We start from the raw sequence: 23,633 nt of genomic DNA on the forward strand, positions 1-23,633 counted from the left end.
CTTTGCCCTGCCCCCTCAGACACACACTCCCCTCCTGGGCCATCAGGCTTGGGAATACTCCTCTAACATGACCTCATTCATTACCATCCCCCAAATCAAGGCAGTGGGGGTGGGCAGAAGACAATCCTCTGAGTCCCTCAGTCAGTTCGCCCCCCATCCCCTAATTCTCGACCTCCCCATTCACGGCCCCTGCCTAAGGGAGACATAAACGGGAAGCACCTCCTAGCATTTATCTGGAACACCCTCCTTTCTCAGGGAGCCCCACTTAGTTCTGAACCTTTGTGACCCCACACCTGAATCTTGATAGTGGCCATGGGGGAGCGGTGAGGAAGAGGGACTTCTTCATAGAGTCTCTGTGCCATCTGTAAGCTTCAGACAATGGGAGTCAGGCTGGCTTTAATGGTGGTTACACACACATGCTGTCACCTTTACGGATGCAAACAGTGGCTGGCCTTAAAGTCTGGTACTACAGAGTGCATGTGCGCGCATGTGTACGTGTGTGTGTTTGTGCATGTGTGCATGCGTGTGTGCATGTATGTGTGTACATGCATGCATGTGTGTATATAGGGCAGGTGTGGCCGGATGCTGCAGAAACAGAAAGTCTTGGATAAGCTTCTTTTAAGTGTATGGGAAGGAGAAATGCCCATGCAATAGAAATATGCATTCAAGCCTTTCCTCCTAATAAGTGTATTTCTCCATAACAGCAGTTAGGAAAACAGACCCTCCTCTCTAAATGCATAGTTCAAAAGCATGAACTCCCAAAAAAATGACAGGGTATTAAGCAGAAAAGTCTTCTGAGAAAGAAAAAATATATGTATACAGGTAGATAAAACATATACATGAGATCTGGTATATTCCCTAGAGATAGTTTTCAGACAAATTTCTCCTTGTGTTTGTTATTGTGCTTAATTACAGGGAAATGGCATCACTCTGTTGCTGTTTTAATCTGGATGATGGTAGCAGCTTTGTAACTAATTTTCCTGCTCATCTCACCCAAATCTAATCTGTCCTTCTTGGTGCTCTTTTCTGGCCGTGTAGTTCCCTGGTCCCTATGGTCCCTATGGCCTTGCTTACCACTTCTCTGGTCTTGTCTTCTATTACTTTCCTCAATACATAACCTGCATTCTAACCACCCCAAAACAGTTTTTGTAACGGGTTGGGTTCTTTTTCATATATCCATGCCTTTGGCCTACCATTGCTTTCCTCCAGAAAGCTCCACCCTGACCCCACACCACGGCCATCTGGCCAAGCACAATTTATTATTCAAGTCTTATTTCCAACCTTGTCCAATTCTCCATAAGAAGCCTTAATTTATCCTCAGACAAGCAGGAACTATGGCCATTCTGCTCTCACACAGCACTTCGGGTGACCCTGTCTTATCCTTGCTTTGTACATTGTTGTCTTCCCCCACTAGACTCCAAACCTCTTGGGGCCCAGAGATCATGGCATTCATTCCTTCCATCCTTAGTACCTACTACAGTATTGGAAATCAACAAATATGCATTGAATGAATGGTCTTTAATAGCATCTCCTTTTTCCATCTACACGTCATGTGGTTACCTAGTGTTTCCCCCAAATTAGTGGTGCTTATCACTTCCCTTGCCCAACTTGTCATCTAGGAAACGTCCATGCTTATTATCCAAGTCTACCTCTCAAACTCTCCAGCTGGAGAAAATTAAATATTGATAACAGCTCCCCAATTTTTCCCCAAATGCAACCACGAGCTAAGACCAACTCATTGTCTGGCTATCACGGATAACACACGCAGGCTGGGGCAACCCACGGGGCTAGGTCCAAATGGTGCTATTAATACTCTCTCCTCTGGTAGACCCAGCATGGCAGACACACAAGTGAAGATGTAAATTCACTTTGTTAAAGCAAACGTTCCTCTTGGGGGACATCTGCACAACCTCGAGGAGAGAATAATGACCACAGCCCGCAGGCAGCGGGGGATGAGTAATTTACTGCTGCTAGGCAATTAGTGTTGCTGGGGAAAAAAATTGCTTTCATTTAAAATTCTCTTTAAACCATATGTATCATGGCTCATGGGATAATTTATGTATCATTAGAAACTAAGAAACATACATCACCCTAATAAATTGTCTCTCCCATTTACCACAACCAATAGCTCCCGGGGGTCTTTAAGAAGTCAGAGTTGTGCTGTCCTTGTTATACAAGATGGTGTGGAAATGTTGTATTTGACTCATTTAGCTTCTCATTCACTCCCCAGGTCTCCGGCAGAGACAGATGGCAGGAGAGACATTTGCTACCATTTTCACCCACTGGTTTGCAGCAGCATTTGCTGGAAAGGAGCCCATGGTAGGACAGCCTTGAATTGTATTTTTTTCCCTAACAACTTAAATGTATGTTTTGAGATTTGGTTCATCTTGATGTCTTCCCAGTGCTAATATGTTCTTTTCTCCAACACACAGCATATTTAGCAATTCTATATCTCCCTATTCAAGACAGGCCCTTCATTCTAACAGCAAATGGCTGCAAAGAGCTTGGAGAGAGCGTCCCACTGTCCTGGGGAGCAGGTCCCACAAGACTTTGCTGAGCCAGGCCAGAGGTCATATGGTACCTGGGTGAACATGCTAGAGTTTAGAGGATGAACTGCCCCCAGCTGCCTCTCTGCCAAGGGAAACACACGGAATAGAAAGTAAGCAAATGAGGCATGAGGGGAAAGTGAGCAACCCAGCATCCAACCTGCCAATGTATTCAGGTTCTCTCTCTTTCCTTTCATTAAATTTCCATCAGTTTGAAGACAAAGTACAATGCTGGGTTCCTAGCTTGTTCTGCCCTCGCTCCAACTCGGCCTGTCACATTTTCCCTCCCATGTCTAGAGCTCACGGTCCTTCCTCAAGTGCCTCCGATCTGAACACCATGCTCAGGGGTTCGTATGGTGTTCCTCGGTCTTACTATCCCACAAGAGCTGCTTCCTGTGTGTCTCACAAGTAATATTATTCTGGATTTTGTAGAGAGACTCCATTAACATTCTGGCTGGGATGTTCAAACTTGAAGTGAGGAGTAGCAAAATAAAATTTGCTCGAGTTACATGAAAACAAAGGTGAACATTGTTAAGAGTAAAGCATGATCTAGTCATCCAAAGTTACCAAAAGAAGTGGTGGCTACAAGGGAATCCTTCAGATGATGGGACTCATTGTCTTTACATACCACGGATCTTTGCAGTGGCAGGAACAATCCACAGTCAAGACCACAGCAGCAGCTCACCAAGCCTACTCCCCACAGGACTGGATGTGGGGTATTTCCACACTTAAAGTCCTAACTGGAACAGAGTCCACTAAATGTGGGTGGTAAGCTCATGACAAAATAAAGATCTTCCTGGCCAGCCAAGGTGAATAGATCTGCACACTTGTATACTATGCTAGAAAAGCTTCTCAAAGACATAACATTCACCAGGCACTCAGGAGCCATGCCCAGTTCTAGGCACTTCATGTTTGACTCATTTAATTCTCCTGGTCCCCATTGTACAGATGAGGAAACCGAGGCCCTGGGGGATCTGTCCAAGGAGACTCAGTAGGAAGAGGACAGGAGCCCAGGAAGAAGGGATGCAGACTAAACATCTTAACGTCTTCACTATTGTCTGATACTATGGAACCTACTTACAAACATGGCAGAAGAGTCAGAAGGAAAGAATGGCTCAGGTTTCAATTTCAGTGCTGGATTTGTGCGAGTTCTCTGACATGCAAATCCTCTGTTGAGGTTTATCACCATCATTTAGAAGGACAGAGCTCCAGAGGAAGCTTAGACTTTCACTTGAGTCAGTCCGGATGGCTCCCACGCCCAGACTCTTTCCTCCCACCCCCCAGTCAACAAGCTCCAGGGAGTAGCGTCTGTCTGGGAGGATCATCCTCAAGGGTTGGAGATCCCAGGATGAAACCAACAGAACCAAGGAGAACATATCTGCCACCTTCCATGATGCACTCTCCAAGCAGAGGCCTGGTGGGAGAGAAAATTGTTTGCCCCAGATGTGTCTATGAGCAGAACTGTGGAAGCAACATTGTTCAATAAAACCCAAATGGATAATACCGTTGGTAAAATGGAAATCATTTAAAATTACTAAAAAGAGAGAAAACAAGGCTTCCATGGTTAGAGGGTAACCTTGAAAAAGAGTTTTCCTCCTGAAAGGGTTTTGTTTAGCTAGAGGAAAAATAGAAAAGGAAACATGAAAGCCAATAAAAGAAAAACATGAGCACAGAAGACCATCATTCATCTTCTATTCAAATGGCCGTCACACAGCTGCAGACTACAGAAGGCTTTAATAGCAGTTCAGAGACTAAATACTGGGGGTGTACTCAGAAGTGAGCGAGGGATCCAATTGCATACCTGATTCTGGAGTCTTGGGAATGACCCTAGAACTACCAGTTAAATGGTCCCTTAGTTTAAAAGTTGAACATAACTCGACATTTTTCGGTAAGAAGTTAACTAAAATGCGGCTCCTGGGTGGTTCAGTTGATTAAGCATCTGCTTTTAGCTTGGGTTGTGGTCTCAGGGTCCTGGGATTGAGCCACAGATTGGGCTCTCTGCTCAGCGTGGAGTCTGCTTCTTCCTCTCCCTTTGTCCCTTCCCCACTCCACTCATGTTCTTTCTCTCTCAAACAAATTATTTTTTAAAAAAATAAAGTTAACTAAAATGATCACTTTTGCAAAATATCTTGTGTGTAGAGTTACTTATTAATTTTAATGGTATTAAGTGAATTATTTTCTTGGCCTAGATTTGGTGAAAGGGAAGGTGGGGGGCAAAGGGCAGGGTATGGGAAAGGAAATCTGAAAGGGGCTTGGCAGGGAGGAGCAGGGAAAAAAGAGGAAGAGCCTTGGGATGAGTGTCCTGCTTAATTCAAATTCTGTTCTTCTCTAAGAAATTTAAAATAGTTGACCCCTAAAAGATAGTGACAGTATGAGATAAATCCATGCATGAAGTGATCTTACTCTTAAGTCATTATCATTAATATTTATTGAATAACTTCTATACATTAACCCTTCCTTCACTGCCTTTAAGAAAGTGAGAAATCCTATTTGGAGACCAGATAGTTAAAAGAGATATGATCTGAATTTTGCACTCAGTGGATATTAAGAAATACTACATTAAAAAAAATAGCAGCGGCTCCTTTTGTTGTGATAAAAATAAATTTATTTGGGGGAAAAAAATACCATCTTTATTTGCTTGACAAGGTCAAATCACCACCGTAGTAGAGTTCAACTATTAGAATGAGTGAGCACTGCTACAGTTCACGTCCACATGTCACATGTACAGTCAACACTCAGCACAAGTGACAAGGTCTCCAAATGACTGTTTCCAGTTTATCCCACTGACCATGCCAACAGTTGCTTCCTGTCATGCTCACACACACACACACACACACACAAATAGGCCCAGACATGTCCACTACAAGTGGTCTTTTTGTTGATCTAAGTGTGCTCTTTAAAAGGCTTACTAGTTCTCCAGCTTGGAATTTTTAATTTAGTATCGCAACCAACCTCATTGCTGTGCACACCATGTATTAACAAATGTCTTCAAATCCAATGATCACTTTTAAAACAAACACTTACTGGATGATAAACACGCATCTTTCAATGCACATTTTCAAGTGCCATTGTTTTTGCGCACTCTGAAATTGATACTTTTTTCCATCCCACCACTGTGACATCATAAAGTAAAGTCCAAAGCGGAATGTCATTATCACGGCTCTATTGCACTCATGCCCAGTAGTTGACTGCGGTCTATGCTTCATCATCCAAGTTCATAAAAGGAACTTTGGAACTTCAGTTGTGTTCAACCAGCTCACAGTCCTCTTTCCTGCTCCACCAATAAATAATTCAGTATTTTGGGGAGTGCTGGTCCAAGCTGTTCAGGGTCCCTCTGCATTGTCACTTGGTAAAGTTAGGCCTGAAACTTGGTTATCTTTAGCAGAAGGACTTTAGGTGACAGGTATCAAGTGGTCCTCACTTCCTTTCCTGTATCAGAAAGGGAGATGAAGAAAGAGAAAACAATGATTTCAAAATCTTCGAGAGGGAAGAAGACTACTTCACGTTCTAGAGCTGCTGAGTGTCAGATGGAAGAGGAAGGAAGGCTAAGAAGGACAATGCACATTATTTTTGGTTTGAGTGGATGCCTTTGGCATATCTGAGGAGCTGTCCCTGTCCTGGGACCCTGCATCTCCTTATATTGACAAAGCCTCCCTTGATGGCTGCAACAGATTTTCCCCCTTTACTGCCGTGGAGAAGGGGAAAGATCAGTTCTGCATCTGTCCATCCCAGTAGATCTTTCCAAAGAATTACATCACATTAGAACTGGAAGACGTTTCAGAGGTCGTATGTCACAGTCTGGTGGCACTTGGAAGATCAGGAGGTTAAGGAGAGCTCAGGGGACACATTCAGTAACCAGTAGGGTCCAAAACAGAAGCCCAGGTCTTCTGAGGATCAGGCTAGAGGCTCTGGCAATAATTTGAAGGTGAATCAGTCTGGTGGTCGCCGGACCGCTTGATTAAAAGAGTGTGACACCCATCTGTGCTCTGCAGGAGGCAGAGCTGTGATAGCTGGGGCTGTCCGTCATAGGCACCAGCTGGGGGTCCAGAAACCAACATTTGTGATGCCCTCAATCCCCAGGTTCCCTCAGTGAGGTGCTTCTCCAATATTTACTCTCCATTGATGGCTTCCCTCAATTAAACCATTCTTAGATTTGTAGCCTTTAAACATACGCAGGGGTGCTGAGTTTTTGATGGAGTCAAAGCCATCACTTATTCTCAGCACAATCCATTCCCTGCCTCAGTCCCATGACCTTCATTTACTCTCATTAGAGCCCATCCAAATCTGCCCAGGATCCAGGCCTTGATCTGATGAGTCAGGTCAAACTGCTCTAGATGACTTCACCCATGACCGTCTTTAGTAACAGACATTACTGTTATCATTTTTGAGATCCCTTTGCTCAAAACTTTCAACATTTTAGTTCTTCAGTTGACTTCCTTGGTGGATGCCTTCATTCTATTTAATTCTTTCATTCATCATGACCAGCAGACCCTCCCCTGAACCAGCATCTTCTCAACAGCCCCTAGCACAGCATACAGAGGACAGTCTGCTGATACTGCTACTTCTTCTCAGCCCTCAGACCCAATCTGATCAAGAACTTTTCTCCTCTACCCCTTAAACCTTTTACTCATTCCATCTGGCTGCACAAGAAAACATTTAAAAAATCACCTGTGGCTTTTTGTGATGAACACCAAGGTCCAAAAACCAAACACCAAAGACTGACTGCTTACTTTCCAGAATTCACAATTACTTTCTCTGATGAATATTTTTTCTTTACAGTTAAATACACATGAGAAGGAGCAACTTCGCAAGACTTTTCTTATACAAGGTGCCTCCTGGGCAGCAGCTGTCTATTAGGAAAGTTAATTTCCCTTTATCTCAGCTCCTATGGCAATAACTTAATGCTCTGAGAGGAAGAAATGTGATTCTTAAAAACTTCACTTTCTTCAGAAGACCTCATTTCATATTTATCAGACATTCTTTGGAAATGCTCAATCATATCATTTCAAAATCCCAAGATGCGGTATGAATTGATTAAGAGAAAATACATCTTGTGGTTTTAAGTAGCAATTATGTTCTTCCGTCTGCCTTCAGGAATTTGGTTTAGAGAATTCTCAGAAAACCCCGGTTGGGGTATTTTTAGTTAACAACCCCACCTCTGACTTCACATGAAAACAAACAAGGGTACAATCAAACAACCTATCCTCACCTGACCTCCATTCTAGCCCCCAAAACACCACGTGGAGGCTTTGCCGTCGAGGTGTAGAACATTTGCTTGAGTGTCCTGCTGACAGGAGCAAAGTTGGTCAAGGTAGAGCTACTGATGTGTGCTCCCAGCCAAGGCCTCCTCTCAAGCAGGTTTCCCACTCTGCTCAAGAAAGGTTAGTTGTACCCAATATTGCAGCAAAGGAAAAGGCCTTTGACATTCCCAGAGATGCACCTCTAAAAATAAGAGTTTGGACCTCTTACGGGGCCACCTCAGAGTTCACCTTCTTGACTTTAGGGACATAACTCATGACTTCCCATTAGAGTTTCATAATAGCCCCAAGAGATTTCAACCATGTCATGTGGCTTTCTACCCCGTTTTAAAAGAAACAATTCATTTCTGAAGCCAGTTTCAGTGGGAGGAAAGAAAACGAAAGACAAATCATTTTCCACAATGAGCTGATTTCTGAGTGCAGAGTAAACCTTGGAAGAACTCTTTGTTAAGGCCATGGAGAAGCTCCTCATAGGAGCATGGAGACCTGACTAAACACCATACTAACCTCCTCAAGCAGCAGACGCACGACAAGAAGGCTGAGGACTCTTTCTGGTACTTCTCCTTACTACTACATTCCTTCAGGAATTCCTGAAGATCCGTTTCAGGAAACCCATTCTGTTGGTATTTCTGTAAAAAGTACACAGTGTTGTTACCTTATTTATAGAGCATGAGAAACTGCTCCCTTTGTCAACACATCAAACCCACCTTGGCTAAAATAAAACTCTCCCACATTGCTAGCTCAGATCCAAGAACTGATATTAACAGTGATGCATCAATCTGTCAGTCCTAAAAGCCAAGCCAGGGCCACCATGGGAACAGAAACAATCCAAAAGTCCCAGAAAGAAAGCCATGACTGGGCAGGGGAGGGGCAGGTTAGTAAGGGGGATGAAGAAAATAGTCAAAAGTCTAAAATTTTAATGCTAATTATAAAACCAGATAAGATCTCCCCTTTCTCTTACTGCCAGTGTAGAGTCTAGAGAGGAGTAAGACCTGTTTCCTCTACTTTTATAGAAGTTGGTCACTCAGTGGAGCAGAAGGCAGCAAGTTCTTCCCAGTAGACAAAAAGACCCTGCCTGAGACCCCGCTTGTCCCATGCTTCCTGAGGGCACCGAGGCTTGACCCAGTCCCAGGGCCACGGCCTCGTCAAAGACAGGAACCCCCAGGGCAAGAGTGTGCAGTTCCCATCTCCATGCCCAGCCCTGCTACTGGAGCCAACCACCCATCCCCATGTGAGCACTTGTCTCCCCATCAACAGAGCACTCGGGAGCATTTCCTGTGGACGGTGGTCATTGTCATCATTGTTGTCTTTTTCTTCTCTCTTTTTTTCTTTTTTTTAAGATTTTACATATTTGTCAGAGAGAGTGAGAACACAAGCAAGGGGAACAGCAGGCAGAGGGAGAGGGAGAAGCAGGCTCCCTTCCTGAGAAAGGAGCCCAATATGGGCTTGATCCCAGGACCCTGAGATCACGACCTGAGCCGAAGGCAGATGCTTACCAGCAGAGCCACCCAGGTGCCCCTCAATGGATGGTCTTCTTCTGAATTAGTTTGAGTTTAAGAAGAGGACAAAAACCCCAAGGCATTGACAAAACACTTCTAGGTGTTCAGATGTGAGTCCCAAATGGGATTTTCCAAGCATGACACTCTGCTGTGGAAGGGCCATCCCACGAGGGGTCACAGAGCTTCCTGTGAGCTACAGAGCAACAATGCAGATCGGTCTAAAAGCACGCAGACCACAGGCGGCTGAGGGAGGCAAGAGGTGAGGCACCATGAAAGCCTAAGCTTTTATCATCTCAAGGAAACTTGCACCATGCTGATGGCCATCTCATGCAGCGTCCAGGCGTGCCTGCAGCTGGACAGGCTGTCAAGGTGGCCATCATCCCTTATTGCTGAAGCTTATTATTCTAAGCTTAAGTTCCAAGACAGGCAGGTACAGCTGCCACTGTGGAGACTGACAGCCCAGCTCCCTGACTGACCACACTCAGCCCATTGGGACCCACATCCTTTCTCTTTTTCAGCACACCTCCAAACCAATCCGCCTCGGTCTGGGTGACAGGGACAATGCCTGAAATGCATATCTGAAACTTACCACCAGCACCTACAAAGTTTCTTTTCTAGAAAAATCTCAAAATCCAAGTAAAAGAGTACTATTTTAAATTAAAAAAAAGAAGAAGAAGAAAAGCGTAGCATTTTCCTATGTTCCAACCCATACAGAATTTGATGTCGTTTTTTGGCAGGAAATGTGACTGACCTTAATGGTGTCGTAGGAATCTGTAATCAGTGCGATGAACAGGCTGAGGATCATGTATATGAAAAGACTGATGAAGGAGTACAAGTACAGACGGCTGAACAGCCACACCAAGATGCTCTTCTGCTGGATTTGAGCAAAGGTCGCAAACATGTCATCGCCGTTGACCAGAGAAAACAGACACTCAGCAACTGTGTTCAGATCTTCAAACTGTAGGGGGTAAACCCAAATGAGTTTTTAAGAGGTATGGTCCAAAAAAGTAGGAAAGTATTGGGGCACCTGGGTGGCTCAGTGGGTTAAGCCTCTGCCTTCGGCTCAGGTCATGATGTCAGGGTCCTGGGATCAAGTCCCACATTGGGCTCTCTGCTCAGTGGGGAGCCTGCTTCCTCCTCTCTCTGCCTGCCTCTCTGCCTACTTGTGAACTCTGTCTGTCAAATAAATAAATAAATCTTAAAAAAAAAAAAAAAGCAGGAAAGTATCTAGTTAACTTATTTTCTTGTTGTCTCTATTATTAGTACTCATTTTTATTTTTTTTATTTTTATTTTTTTTAAAGATTTTATTTATTTGACAGAGAGAGATTACAAGTAGGCAGAGAGGCAGGTAGAGAGAGAAGGAGGAGGAAGCAGGCTCCCCGCTGAGCAGAGAGCCCGATGCGGGACTCGATCCCAGGACCCCGAGATCATGACCTGAGCCGAAGGCAGCGGCCTAACCCACTGAGCCACCCAGGCGCCCTCATTTTTATTTTTTAATAAAATGCTGAGCAGAGTGCCTGATGCGGGGCTCGATCCCAGGACCCTGATATCATGACCTGAGCCAAAGGCAGAGGCTTAACCCACTGAGCAAGCCAGGCACCCTCATTTTATTTTTTTTAAGATTTTATTTATTTATCTGAGAGAGAGTACAAGTAGGGGGAGGAGCAGAGGGAGAAGCAGACTCCCCACTGAGCAGGGAGCTCAGTGCGGGGCTCAATCCCTGGACACCGGAATCCTGACCTGAGCCAAAGGCAGATGCTTAAGGACTGAGCCACCCAGGCACCCCTTTTCTAGATGCTCTAAAATGAATTTTAGGAGCACCTGAAGGGCTCCCTTGGTTAAGCATCTGCTTTTGTCTCAGGTCATGATCTTGGGGTCCTGGGATAGAGTGCAGCATCGAACTCCCTGCTCAATGGGGAGCCTGCTTCTCCCTCTGCTCCTCCCCCTACTTGTGCTCTCTCTCTCTCTTGAATAAGTAAATAAAACCTTTAAAATTAAATTTTAAAAAATCTAGAATATACCATGATACCAAGAAAACATTATTCAAAACTCTCCTCGGGGCTCCTAGGCGGCTCATTTGGTTAAGCGCCTGACATGATTTTGGCTTAGGTCTTGATCTCAGGGTCCTGACATCAAGCCCCTTGTCAGGCTTCTTCTTGCTCAGCAGGGAGTCAGCTTCTCTCCCTATCCCTCTGCTTCTCCCCCTGCTTATACTGTTTCTAATAAATAAATAAATCTTTTTTTAAACTCTCCTCTGTGCTTATAAAGATAATCTCTTGATATTTTCTTCAGTTTTTTTTCCTTTGCACTTTGTGTATATTGTTGGTCATATCATCTAACAGTTTGGGATCCTGATTTTTTTTCCCTACTGAACATTTTCTTATGTTACTCACACTTAGAAAGCCTTTTTTTAATATAACAGATCATTTCTTAGATGTCAAGCTTAACTATTTCCCTCTGGCTAGACATCCCGATAATGTTCACAATATAATAAAGAACAATGTAATAAACGTTTCTCAGCACAGTGTTTTTTCCTGTTATTGGGTCTCATCTGCCAAACTGCTTTCTGGAAGAACAGCGGCTGCTGTGTTCTGCAACCAGCAGAGAGGGAAGTGTCTGGGACATAGCACAGGCTCAAGAAAGTTTTGCTACATGGAGGGTTTCACATTCGCCTTTCCAACTGTCGGTCTGAGTAATTTTAGCACATTAAAAACTAAAGATTTCCAAGGGTGGGAAAGTGTCAAAAGATGAGGGATCATGGTTTGTGCCTTCCAGGGGCTCCCCTGCTAACAGCGGACAGACCCTAACTTAGACATGTAGTACCCTGTGTAAAGCTAGGGGGCGCTGTGGAAGGAAAGCGACCCTCAGAACCAGGGCCCCACGGCTGGGTCATTCACCCGTGAGAGGAGAAAGGTCAGGATTTACTCAGTAAACGAGGGAGAAGTAAAGAGCTCAGCCTGGACAGCAGCCGGAGAGGCCTGTCTATGCCATGCTGAAGGGCCCCTGTGGTCTTTTCCACACTTCAAGCAAATACAGGCCATAACCTGAAACCAGGAAAATGCTTCATGTCGCAATGACATGATCTGATCTGTGTTCCTTAAAGGGAACCATGGCACTTGGAAGATCTAGAATGCGCAAAGCCTAGGAGCAGGGAGGCCAGAGACAGGGGCATGCAGGAGCCCCGGGTTGCAAGGAATCTGGGAGAGACTGGGAGGAAGAGGAAGGTAGATGAACATAAGTCTGGGAAAGGACAGACACTCCTAGGGAACGCCATTTTCCGTGCGGCAAGTCCCAGGTGCCAGGGAGAAATGCTGCTAAGAGGAGGTTAGTGGGAAGTTCGGGAGCTGAGCTACGCAGTAGGGAACCCCACCGGAACCCCACAGGCAGCCATCCTGGCTCAAAGTGGTTGACAAACTATTGCTTCAGCAACTACCAACAAACAGCAGGTGCTTAATAACGGGACATCTCCAGGGCCAGAGGGTTAAACATTGACGGAATGTAAAAGCTCCTAAGGAACAATAATGACCTTAGAGGCCAAAGACAGTGAAGTTTTCAAACACAGATAGAACACGTTCGTGTAGAGTTTTGAACCAGATTCTGTTCTGAGCACGAGACGCACATGTCCACAGAGTCCACATGGCTCTGGGGATAGCCCTGTCCCTGAGGAATGTCTCCAGGGCACGTCCACTCAGAGGTGGTGGTGTTTATTTCACATGCCGCAAGGCAAAACTCCAACCCCTGACTGGGAAACTGGTCTTTCCCTCTAATTCCCTATTTCTGTCAGTGACTTCTGTCTCCTATCAAAGAAACATTTACTCCAAAATAATTGAGTAATCGAATTGATCAGTCTTCCCTTGTCTTCAATCTTCTAAGGTCTGTCTGCTCCTAGGATGTCTGATCCGCTCCGACACGAGCACTTACACCCGGATTGTTACAGAAACCTTCAAGCAAGTCTACCCCAACCTCTTCATTCTGTAGTCCAAACTTCAGGAAAATCTAAACTTCACTGAACATAGCCTTCGGGTCATTTCTCTTGCTTAAGAATATACAAAGCTAGGATGCAAAGTGAAAATCCCAACCAAGAAGGCTGGGATACATCTCCTCTTCACGTGCCCTCTTCCCCTCTCCTCACTGTCAATAGCGTCCTGGCCCTGTCGGTGCCCACACACCAGGCCCACTTCTTTCTCTTTTCCTCGTGGATGTGTTCTCTTCACCTGCTGGGATGCCCTCCTTCCCCACCTCCTCTCCCCTCCACCCTGCCCCGTCTGTGTATCCCATTACACCAACACTAAAGGGCTACTTCCAAGTCCACTTCAAGCCAGACCGCCCTGGTGGCTCTAGTCCCTTCCCTGGATCAGTAAGAACCACCGAGGAAACCAAACTTGTTTGTCTTCTAATCGGTTTATATGCTTCTCCATACCCCAACTGGATAATGCACACCACGTCCTAACCTCCCTGCTCCATGACTGAACCCACAGGGTAAAGCCTGTAACCAAGGGAGAGTACACAAATGTAGCCCACACAGAGATTGTGCCGATACCTTCAGGACATCAGCAACATCTCTAAGAAGCTCTGAAGTTGGTCTCCCCAGAGATCTGGAGGTAACCTCCACGGGAGTGACCGCTTAACAATATGCAGATTATTTAACAGTAAGACGGGCAGTTCTCAGAGTAAATATTTTCCATCCCTACCAGCCTTGAGACAATGAAATCAAAGCTGGTTTCTACGAAATGTGAATTACAACTCTGCCGGCACCATTAATAATTCCTTTGGACTCTGGTCAAGTCCTTTCTTTAGTTTCAAGAACCCGTAACAATATGTACTTCAGGTTCCAAAAGGGCAAATAGGCAGTTGGTGAGTACGTATCAAATTCATTCCTCAGTCTCCCGAGCAGTTACATGTATCAGCCTAGATGTGACACCCGCTACAATGTTAATGTTATTCACAACCAGTGTAACTCCCTCTCCTCTAGGCACATGAGACTTATTTAACCCACCAGAAATTTAAAAGAGACCTAATAAAGTTAAGTGATACACAGCTTGTCATTTTGTACAAGAAGTGGTTGTGAACCACACAGTCAGTTTGGGTGGCCAAAATCCACAGCAGGAGTGAACTTTAGTAACACCCAAGGTAAGGAGAAGAAGAGCCCCTTGGGCTTTCAGTCTAGAAATACAATTTAGAGGGAATTGCATTGGTTCTTATGAAGTTGTAAGCCCCTAAAAAGCAGGTGCTATTATCTCTCTGTTCTTTGTTCATTAAAAAACTTGCTGAGCCTCTACCACATTCTACACGCCATGCTGGACATGGGGAATGCAAAAAGCAAGGAGCCACAGTCATTCAGGGAACTCAATCTAGAAGAACCCGACAAGACTTGGTGTACACTTAGTAAATATTAAATGGTTATTTCCATAAAGAGTTCCCCTAGGTTCCATGGGACCAGAGTGAAAACTTGAGCATTTGTTTTTTTTTTTTTTAAAGATTTTATTTTATTTGTTTGAGAGAGGGAGACAGTGAGAGAGAGCATGAGCGAGGAGAAGGTCAGAGGGAGAAGCAGACTCCCCATGGAGCTGGGAGCCTGATGTGGGACTCGATCCCGGGACTCCAGGATCACGCCCTGAGCCGGAGGCAGTCGTTTAACCAACTGCGCCACCCAGGCATCCCAAACTTGAGCATTTGTACCACACTTTGTGACTGAGCCACAAGGAACTTTCATTTGAATGAAAACTTAACCTTATTACGGAGAATGACATAAAAATTTGCTTTAAGAGCTGGTCCTGAGAACCTCATGCAACATTAGGTTGAAATATTTTAACTAGCTAACTGTTGTTTTGAATAAGAGAGGAGCTTGGTTTACAAAGAGAAGTCTTAAAAGCATGAGAATGTCATGTAGATTCTGCCCAACTTCTACCCAGGCCATCAGCAAAGTCCCAACAATTTTTCAATAGCTTGGTCTTGTCATTTGTAAAACGAGGACAAGGTAAGACTGATTTATTCTTCACAATGAAAAAGTCCTCTGGAAATGGAAAAGCCACATTAGAATAATGTTCTTCCAACCCTCATCTTGAATTATTAAACACCAACAGTCTCTAGTCCTCCGTGCCCAGACATTTTGAAAGGGTGCCGTGCCAAAGTCCATTAGTGCTGAGATCAGTGTTGGCAGGACACTGGTCCCTTTACTCCCTTTCAGCTGAACCACCAAAATCCAATGTCTGACGGGAAAGCAGGAAGCTGAAATATGGGAGGCCTGCTGCCAATCAAACTGCCGTGTGAACCTAGTTTTCCCGATACCTCCTCTTAGGGTGTTTGGTTTCAAGGAAGAGATTGCTTCCATACCCAAGGTTGCTATATTTTAGAAATCCTAGGAAATGCTTGCAAGGGTGCCCTGCTTTTCAAGACCTCTGGTCATTCGAAAGTTCTTCTGATTCAATAGATGCTGACAAAATCTAAAAATTCAGAAAGTTTGGATTAATTTGCAGGGGGAGGGGTGCAGGGGGCCGTCAACATTTTAAACTTCAGAGTCCAAGAAGAAGAAGAAGCAAAGTAGAGAAGAAAAGCACAGAAGTCCAGAACCAGACTGAAGGTCTTCTGCTTCCACTAAGGCATCTGCTGCATTAATTCAACTGTGCACTGCCCCAGTATATCGGTCTGGCTAGAGATGAAAGATAGATGCCATTGATGGACCTGCCACACAGCCCTTGTCTCTCTGCTCATCTGGGGGAGAAACAGAGGGCTGGCAGTGAGTGGGAGCTACAACTCAGGAGGAGCCCTGTACACAACAGCAGCCACTAGCTACATGTGATGACCGAGCACCTGATCGATAGCAGCTAGTCCAGGCTGAGAGCTGCTCTCCGGAGAAGATACACACCAGATTCCCAAGCACCGAGAAACAGGAGTGGGGGGGGGGGGCTGGAGAGTCTCTCGATATTTTATATTGAGTGCCTGATAAAGTAACACACTAATATTTTGGATATATTGAATTAAATAAATACATAACTTCAGTCACTTCATTGGTTTCCTTTCTTAACGTGGCTCCTAGAATCTGTGGCTCTCCTCTGGAGCTCTCGTATTTTTACTGCAGTGCTGTCCAGAGCACCCCAGTCTCGCCTGGATTCTGAAAAGGACAGAGCCAACGTACGAAAACACACTCAGACCCGCAAAGCGAATAACATCGTTTTCTTCAAGGTCGACACACTGAGGGAAATAGGACTGATTACACAGCTCTCTGCTCACAGATGAAATGAAATGCTCTTTTGTAAGGATCTGTTTTAGACAATACCAAGAAAACCCCTGCAGGGTATTGATCAAAGCACGTGTATCGGGGTCAGACAAACCTGGGTGTAAATCCTATCTCTGCCGTTTAGTAGCTGTATAACCTCGGGTAAACTAACATATTAAGAACCCTATTTTCAGTAAAAGAAATATAATATCTCCCCACAGGGCTGCTGGGAGGGTTGACATAGCAAAAGGTAGAGAACTTGGGCACTATATCTATTCGCATATAATGTTCGAGAAAGGTAGCTTTCTTGGCAAAATGTGGGCAACATTATCTAATCACCTTCCAGAATAATGGTAGGGTAAGGGAGATGGAGGGCAAAGGAGACAGAAGCACTCAACCTGAGGCCTTGGAGCCAGTGAATTGGAGATGCAAGTCTCATGCTCAGTGTTCATTCCACACAGTGCAACACTGCCCTCTAGTGACAAAAATGTGGACAAGCATTCAGAACAGGAGGTCGGCAAGGAAGAAAAATGTAAATTTTCCTAGGCACTAAGACAGTAAGTTCTCCAGATCAGAGAGATTATATCAAAGCATAATTTTTACTCATGAGTCACCTTTAAAGTAGTGGCATGGAAATGGAAGAGCAACAAGATTATCAAGATTTACTATTAACCCAGGGCTTGTCACTGTTAATTATACAGTTGCTCAAATAGTAAAACAGTCATTCTCTTTGGACATGTTAAATGTAACACTTACAGAGGAGAAAAACCTGCCTGTGTGTCAAGGTACAGGATTTATTTTAGTATGAGAACACAGAAAGCTGGAACCTTGTGGACTACTCACTTTCTGAGTAGTTTGCAAACGAGATTTGATACTATGTTTTGTTTAGTGCAACCATCTAGCTCCAGAATTAAAGGTGAGCTGTTCTATACGCTTCAACACCACCCTTTGTGTGTTTACCTCTTTTCTCCTTACAGAGAACCTAAGGCAAGCCCAGTCCCTGGGCTGCAGAGATTAAATAAGAGCCATGCTTAGCATAGTACCCAACATACAGGCATCTGGTAACCGTGGTTACCAGTTATTATTGGTCACTGTGTTGTTTCTGTTGCTCCAGCTGCCTGAGGCCCATGGAAGAAAACGATAAGATGTAGTAATTCCTTTTACTTTTTTTTTGTTTGAAAGCAAAGCCGAATGAACTTCATTTCCCCAAGCATCTATCAATCAAATTTATCATTTTAAAACTAGAACATCTGGGGTCACCTGGGTGGCTCAGTGGGTTAAAGCCTCTGCCTTTGGCTCAGGTCATGATCCCAGGGTCCTGGGATCGAGTCCTGCATTGGGCTCTCTGCTCCACAGAGAGCCTGCTTCCTCCTCTCTCTCTGCCTGTCTTCCTGCCTACTTGTGATCTCTGTCAAATAAATAAATAAAATCTTTACCAAAAAAAAAAAACCAAAACTAGAACATCTGAATGTAACTTTGATGTCCCTGAGATGCAAAGCCCAAGGATAATCTAGAATTCAGACACTAATCTTTCATAAGGCACAAAGATGACACTGTAATCAAAACCACCTGCAAAGACGTGTGTTATCATTGTAATCCTAGAACTAAGATGGTCCTTTTGGGCAGTCTTTGTCTACCTTCATTCTCTCAATTAATGTGGATGAGAACCCTAATACTTTAGGTGAGAAGACTACCATAATAATTTTTCTTATTTAATTTTCATTTTCAATACAGCGATCTCGTGTCCAAACAGTTCTCAGCTGGTGATCGGTTGGGTTACTATGCGCCCCCTGAAGCCGGTCCCTGACAACTAGGAAATGTATCCTCTCGTTACAGCTCTACAGTTCTTGTTCTGATATCCCAAAGTCACTGCAGTGTCCTGAAAAGGCAAAGAAAACCAATGCGAACATATGTCTTACTGACTTCGAGGGTACCTGCTGGCGCCAAGTGGGAAGCAGGGCAGCATGGGGAGCCCTCCTGGAAGGGCTCTGAGTGCCTAACGTGCAGCAGGAAGAATTGGGGCTACACACCTTGTCGTGATACGGTCCTAAGACAATCCAGCCACAGAATGTGTAACCCAGGTAGATCATACCAGCGCAAGCGCAGAAGCGAAGAACTTTGGGCAGTGAGGCTTGCATCGTTAAAATGAGCACCTGAAAGAAAAATCAACAGAACGAGGGGAATTCAACAGTGGCTTACCAGGACCCAGTGAAGAAATGAGTCTCAGTCCCCGTGCCCTACCCAAGGCCACCTGCTTACGTTATATGCTTGGAAGTACCCCAGGTATCTGATGACGCCAACCCAGACAAAAAGCGTAGACGTCCCGAGCAAAATGCTGCACAGATCGTAATTTGTGAGGTTCTAAGGCATGAAGAAAAAATAAACGTGAGCAAGACATTCCACTCCACTCAACTTGTTAATCTCACTTTAAATTGAAAAGAATGGTCTTGGAACAGAATGACCGACTGCTTCTCTCAGGTGACACCAAGCGCTGCACACTGAAGGAGAAAATAGCCCAGTTCCAAATGTGTCTCTCTTTGTCTCTCTGTATTTGAATTGGTTGAATTGAGTTTCTGTTCAAACAAGATCCTGAAAGAGAAATTTCCTTGACTACTGACCCAGGCATTAAAGAATATAAGGTGATAGTGCTTGGTAAATACCACACAGTACCACTCGGCTATTTTTGAAGGAAAGCTCCAACACGATTTGCTAACCCAGTGCCTGCTCTTGAGGACTTCTAGGTCTCCCTGAGGAGACAAACACACAAAAGCACAGCTCTAACTTAATATAGTAAGGGCAATGAGAGCCACAACGCCTGGCTTGTCACAGTCGCTTTCCGTGGTGTGACTCCAGAATGGAGCTGGGCCTGGAGGACAGGCTGGGGGAGGGGAAGGGACTGTAGGTCAACGGACAAAGGCTGAACAGAGACCCAAGGCCAAGGGTGGGCAGGATGTCCTGGTGAGGAAGACTGATGGGTTCAGGAGAGCTAGGACAAGGAGGGAAGCCGAGCAAGAGAATGAGGACCCCAGAGGCCACGCTGAAGGGAGGCCACTGCATCTCAGTGGGGGCCCTGTGAGGCAGTGGGTTTCCATAGTTTGAGAAAAATGAGTCTGACAGTGGTGTGGATGGGTCTGAGGCATAGAAGGTGGAAGGCAGGAAAGCCAGTGCGGGACTGTTGTAGCATCCAGGCCAGAAAGGAAGATAACCTGAAGGGAGCCAGAGTCGTCAGCGTGGAGAGGAGGGAGGCATGGTAGGTGGTCATGAGGTAAAGGAGGTGAGACCTGCCGGCTGGCAGCATACAGGGGGAAAGAGCCGGATGGAGGAGGAGGCAAGATGGAGTCATGAGATCAAATCAACTAACAACCACAAGACAACATCAGGTGCTTGGTGGTCACTCAACACTCCTACCCTCACTCCCCTCCCAGAGCACCCATCTGTCCTGGAGGGTCACTGCTGGCTCCTGACATGTTTGGTTTGTGGGCCAGCTGCTTCTTCTGCAACTTGAAAAAAAAAAAAAAATGAAGCCCACCCAAACCGCCAAGCTTCTCAAACTTCAGTTCCTATTCTGAAGGTGCTGCTGAGTCTCTGGGGGAGACTCGTGGGAATGTTACCTTCCACAGAACAATGGCTTTCACATGTTCCCTTGATGAGGAATGAAGTCAGAGGAAGCTTCAGCTATATGGATGTGAGAAGAGAAAATACGAGACTCAGGGAGTCTCCATAAGGATTTTATATCTCAAAGCGGCTGGGGTCACCCAGGAGGATGGAAAGAATTGAAGATTAAAATGCGTCGCCCCTCACCTTTGCTTTAATTTCCATTTTTAATATGGATCCAATTACTGTCATTAGGTCGCTGATAATCACCAGGATATACCATCCATTGATGAACTCCCACTGGTCGGCGTCACACACGCGTCGCTTATACTTCTCCAGGAAGAAATCTAGAAATCTCTGTGGCAAACATTTTAAAAAGCATCTCTTATAAACCACACTGCCTTCTGGAAGGAGAAGACAGGCGCAAAACAGTGCTCTTGCCTGTAAAGTGATGTGGCGTTACCTTTCCCAACTGGATGGAGCCACTTCAAGGGTGGTGGTTATGGCCCCCACTTTCTCCCCTAACCTACCAAAGCTATAAGTCAGCATTTCAGTACCTGCTAAGTTAACTCACACATCAAAGGGTTATGCTCTAATGCCAAGAGACTCCTGTCATAATACAGAACACTCAGGACATTCCCAATATTTTACCTGTTACCATCTCATTCATTCTGACAACCCCATGAATCAGGCCTATCTCCAGAAGAGGGAACAGAGGCCCAGAAAGGCTAGGCCACGGTCTGGACCCAGCAGCCTGGCTCCAGAATGTGTGTGCATGAGGGTAGGAGTCAGGATGACTCTCAATGATATGGCCCCTAACTCTGGCAGACCCAGGACCCTGACCTTGGATTCAGAATGTCAAGAGACTTGGGGGACAGGCAGGAGAAGTGGCTATTTACAATATAAGTCAACAAAGGTCAAGAATAAGAAAACTAGAATGTAGACTATTTTCTTGCTCCAAATGGTATCCACAACAGATGAGTTCCTTTTTCCCCTGACCCCAGTCTGCATTTAATTACGTGCCACAAACCAGAATAAGATTTGTGGGAAGCTGAAGTATACATTCTAGAGAACTTGGAGGGTAAAAAAGTAAAATGAAACTATTTATAAAAATAGAATAAAGTATTTTATGTTCATTATAACCCATTTGCCATGCCTCCCTGTCAAAATGAACTCTGATTTAAAGACAAAAGATGAAACCCACACATGCTATTACTCTGTTTTTTAAGATCGCTCCTGAATTTAAAAGAGTCTCTCATTTATTCTGGAAACATTCAAAAGCTTGAGAGTTCACCACTGTGCACTTGTGCCTAGTAGCTCAGTTTTAAGCAGGATAATTATCTGATCCCACCAGACATGTCAGGAGCCCTTAACTCACCCTCCACACCTCAGGTTGATTAGTGCCTGGGTGGGGGGGCAATCATTCAAAGGAATCCAATCAAGTTGAGAGCTCCAGAAAGGGCAGGATGACCCAACATCAAGGGTCCACTGTCTGGACAAACAGGGCGGAGGCCAAGAAGGGAGAGAGAACATTTGAACACACTCTTACCTTGCGTAACCTGAGAGCTAGAACAATGGATCTTGTGCACAGAATAAGAGACGCCAAGCAAATCACAATGACAAATGCATCAAACACCAGGACATACTGAGTATTTTTCTGAACTGAGGAACAAAAACAGAATTCAAATGTCAAATTCATGTTACTTGGTAATAATTTCCAAACAGAATGGCAGTCTGAAGAGAAGTTCAAATGATAAATGCTTGAACATTAGAAACAAATCACACTGTATTCATTCAGAAGTCTTTACATAAGGTAAAACATTCCCTGATGTTAAGAACTGTACATTTAAAAACATATAAACTCTCTGCTACATGTACTAAAAATATTTTCCATGGGCTAAAACTCAACAGAGGGTGGTCCATTTGGGCTCTACTCAAAAGAGGCAAAAGGGACATACTCTTGAGTTCTTTTTCATAAAAGCAAAAACACCAAGTTCTCCATCTATGAGGGAACAATTTTTTTTAAGATTTTATTTATTTATTTGACAGACAGAGATCAGAAGTAGGCGGGGGAGGGGTGGTGATGCAGGGGAAGCAGGCTCCCTACCCAGCAGAGAGCCTGATGCAGGGCTCAATCCCAGGACCCTGGGATCATGACCTGAGCCAAAGGCAGAGGCTTTAACCCACTGAGCCACCCAGGCACCCGTGAGGGACCAATTTAAAACACCACTCCTCAGAATCTTTTTTTCTGCTTCTCAACCTTACTGTGTACCTGACCAGTAAATAGTGCCAATCCAATGAGCTGCTTCTGCACATGGGGCAAAGAGCCCCTTGGAACGGAAGTAACAACAACAGTGACCACATTTTTGTGGTGGAATTCACCATAGCACGGGGGAGTATACTGCAGGAATATGCACCTGGAACCCCAGCTCCTCTGAGACCGGATGGTCGCATTCCCAACGCCTGTTCCCCTGCCCATTCCTGCAGCTTCAGCACCTGTTTCTCCTCTCTCCCCACCTTCTCGACCTTGAGGCCACACTGTTGTTCCTCTGTCCCTGCTTCTATCAGGTTTCCTTTCTCTCTTGCCTCAGGGACTTTGCAAGGGCTCATCCCTCTGCCTGGAGCAGGGCCCTTCCCACCCCTCAAGTGAAATTCTTCTTTTTCAGCTTTGGGTTTCAGATGAAATATTTTCCTCCTCAGAAGAGAATTCCCTAGATTCCCATCCATAACAGTCCTCTCCTATACTCTTTCAGAGCACTGTGCACAAGAACACACACCTTCCAAGACAGCACATTAAGGGGCCCAGAGACAGGGCAGAACAGGAAAGACAGTCTCGGGAGCCTAATGAGCGGGGTCTGAATCTCAGGTCTGCACTCAGAAGCTGTGGAGCTTTGGGGAAATTGCCTTAAAAAAAAAAAAAAAAAAAGTAGGGGAAAAAAAAAACCCTCCACCACAGGGCAGTTGTGAGGATGAAACAAGTTCATAGACTAAAGTCCCTGGAAGAGCCCCAGGGAAAGAACAGCATTTCCAATGCTTCCTACTGGATATCACTGGTCGGTCTATCTTCCGCACCAAATGACTGACCCTAGCTAGGGAGCAGGGACCACATACATTTGCTTAACACTACAGTGTCTGTGCTTTCCCGATGCTTCAGGATGCTTACAGAGGAATCCAGAGCCTCCGGAACATGAGAAAGCTACTGAATAACCCAGGTTAGAACCCGTGAAGGTCTGAGCTGCTTACATGCAGAGGGAGAGAAGGCACAGAGCTGTGAGAGACAAGGTCTCCAGAGGGACCTAAGCAGTAAGAGAAAAGGACCATCCAAGAATGACTCCTGATTTTCTGTCTTGAGTGAACTGAGCTCAGTCTGGACGTTCACGACAAGAGAGGACGAATTGGTGGCAGTTAAAGCCATGGGTGCAGACACAGCCACTGAGACCACAGAGGGGAACAGAGACTAGGAAGGACGGGAGGTGGGGAATTGTGGGAGGAGCTGAGCTTAGGAAGTAGACTGAGAAG

General features: G+C 45.1%; 1 protein-coding gene across 4 annotated transcripts in view; it reads right to left on the bottom strand.

The window, feature by feature from the left end:
* Positions 1-5,128: 5,128 nt before the first annotated feature.
* The window catches only part of MCOLN2 (mucolipin TRP cation channel 2), a 54,835-nt gene continuing 36,330 nt past the window's right edge, over positions 5,129-23,633 (bottom strand). For all 4 annotated transcript variants that reach the window (XM_044238597.1, XM_044238598.1, XM_044238600.1 and 1 more), the window contains exons 8-14: positions 21,664-21,776; positions 20,322-20,471; positions 18,780-18,881; positions 18,551-18,673; positions 10,055-10,261; positions 8,312-8,433; positions 5,129-5,975 (exon numbers count right to left, since the gene is read on the bottom strand). In XM_044238597.1, the coding sequence (XP_044094532.1) occupies positions 5,939-5,975; positions 8,312-8,433; positions 10,055-10,261; positions 18,551-18,673; positions 18,780-18,881; positions 20,322-20,471; positions 21,664-21,776 (854 nt within the window). In that variant the 3' untranslated portion in view covers positions 5,129-5,938. The remainder of the gene's footprint in view (positions 5,976-8,311; positions 8,434-10,054; positions 10,262-18,550; positions 18,674-18,779; positions 18,882-20,321; positions 20,472-21,663; positions 21,777-23,633) is intronic.

The sequence above is a fragment of the Neovison vison genome, chromosome 2, assembly GCF_020171115.1.
Source record: "Neovison vison isolate M4711 chromosome 2, ASM_NN_V1, whole genome shotgun sequence".
Classification (NCBI taxonomy): domain Eukaryota; kingdom Metazoa; phylum Chordata; class Mammalia; order Carnivora; family Mustelidae; genus Neogale; species Neogale vison.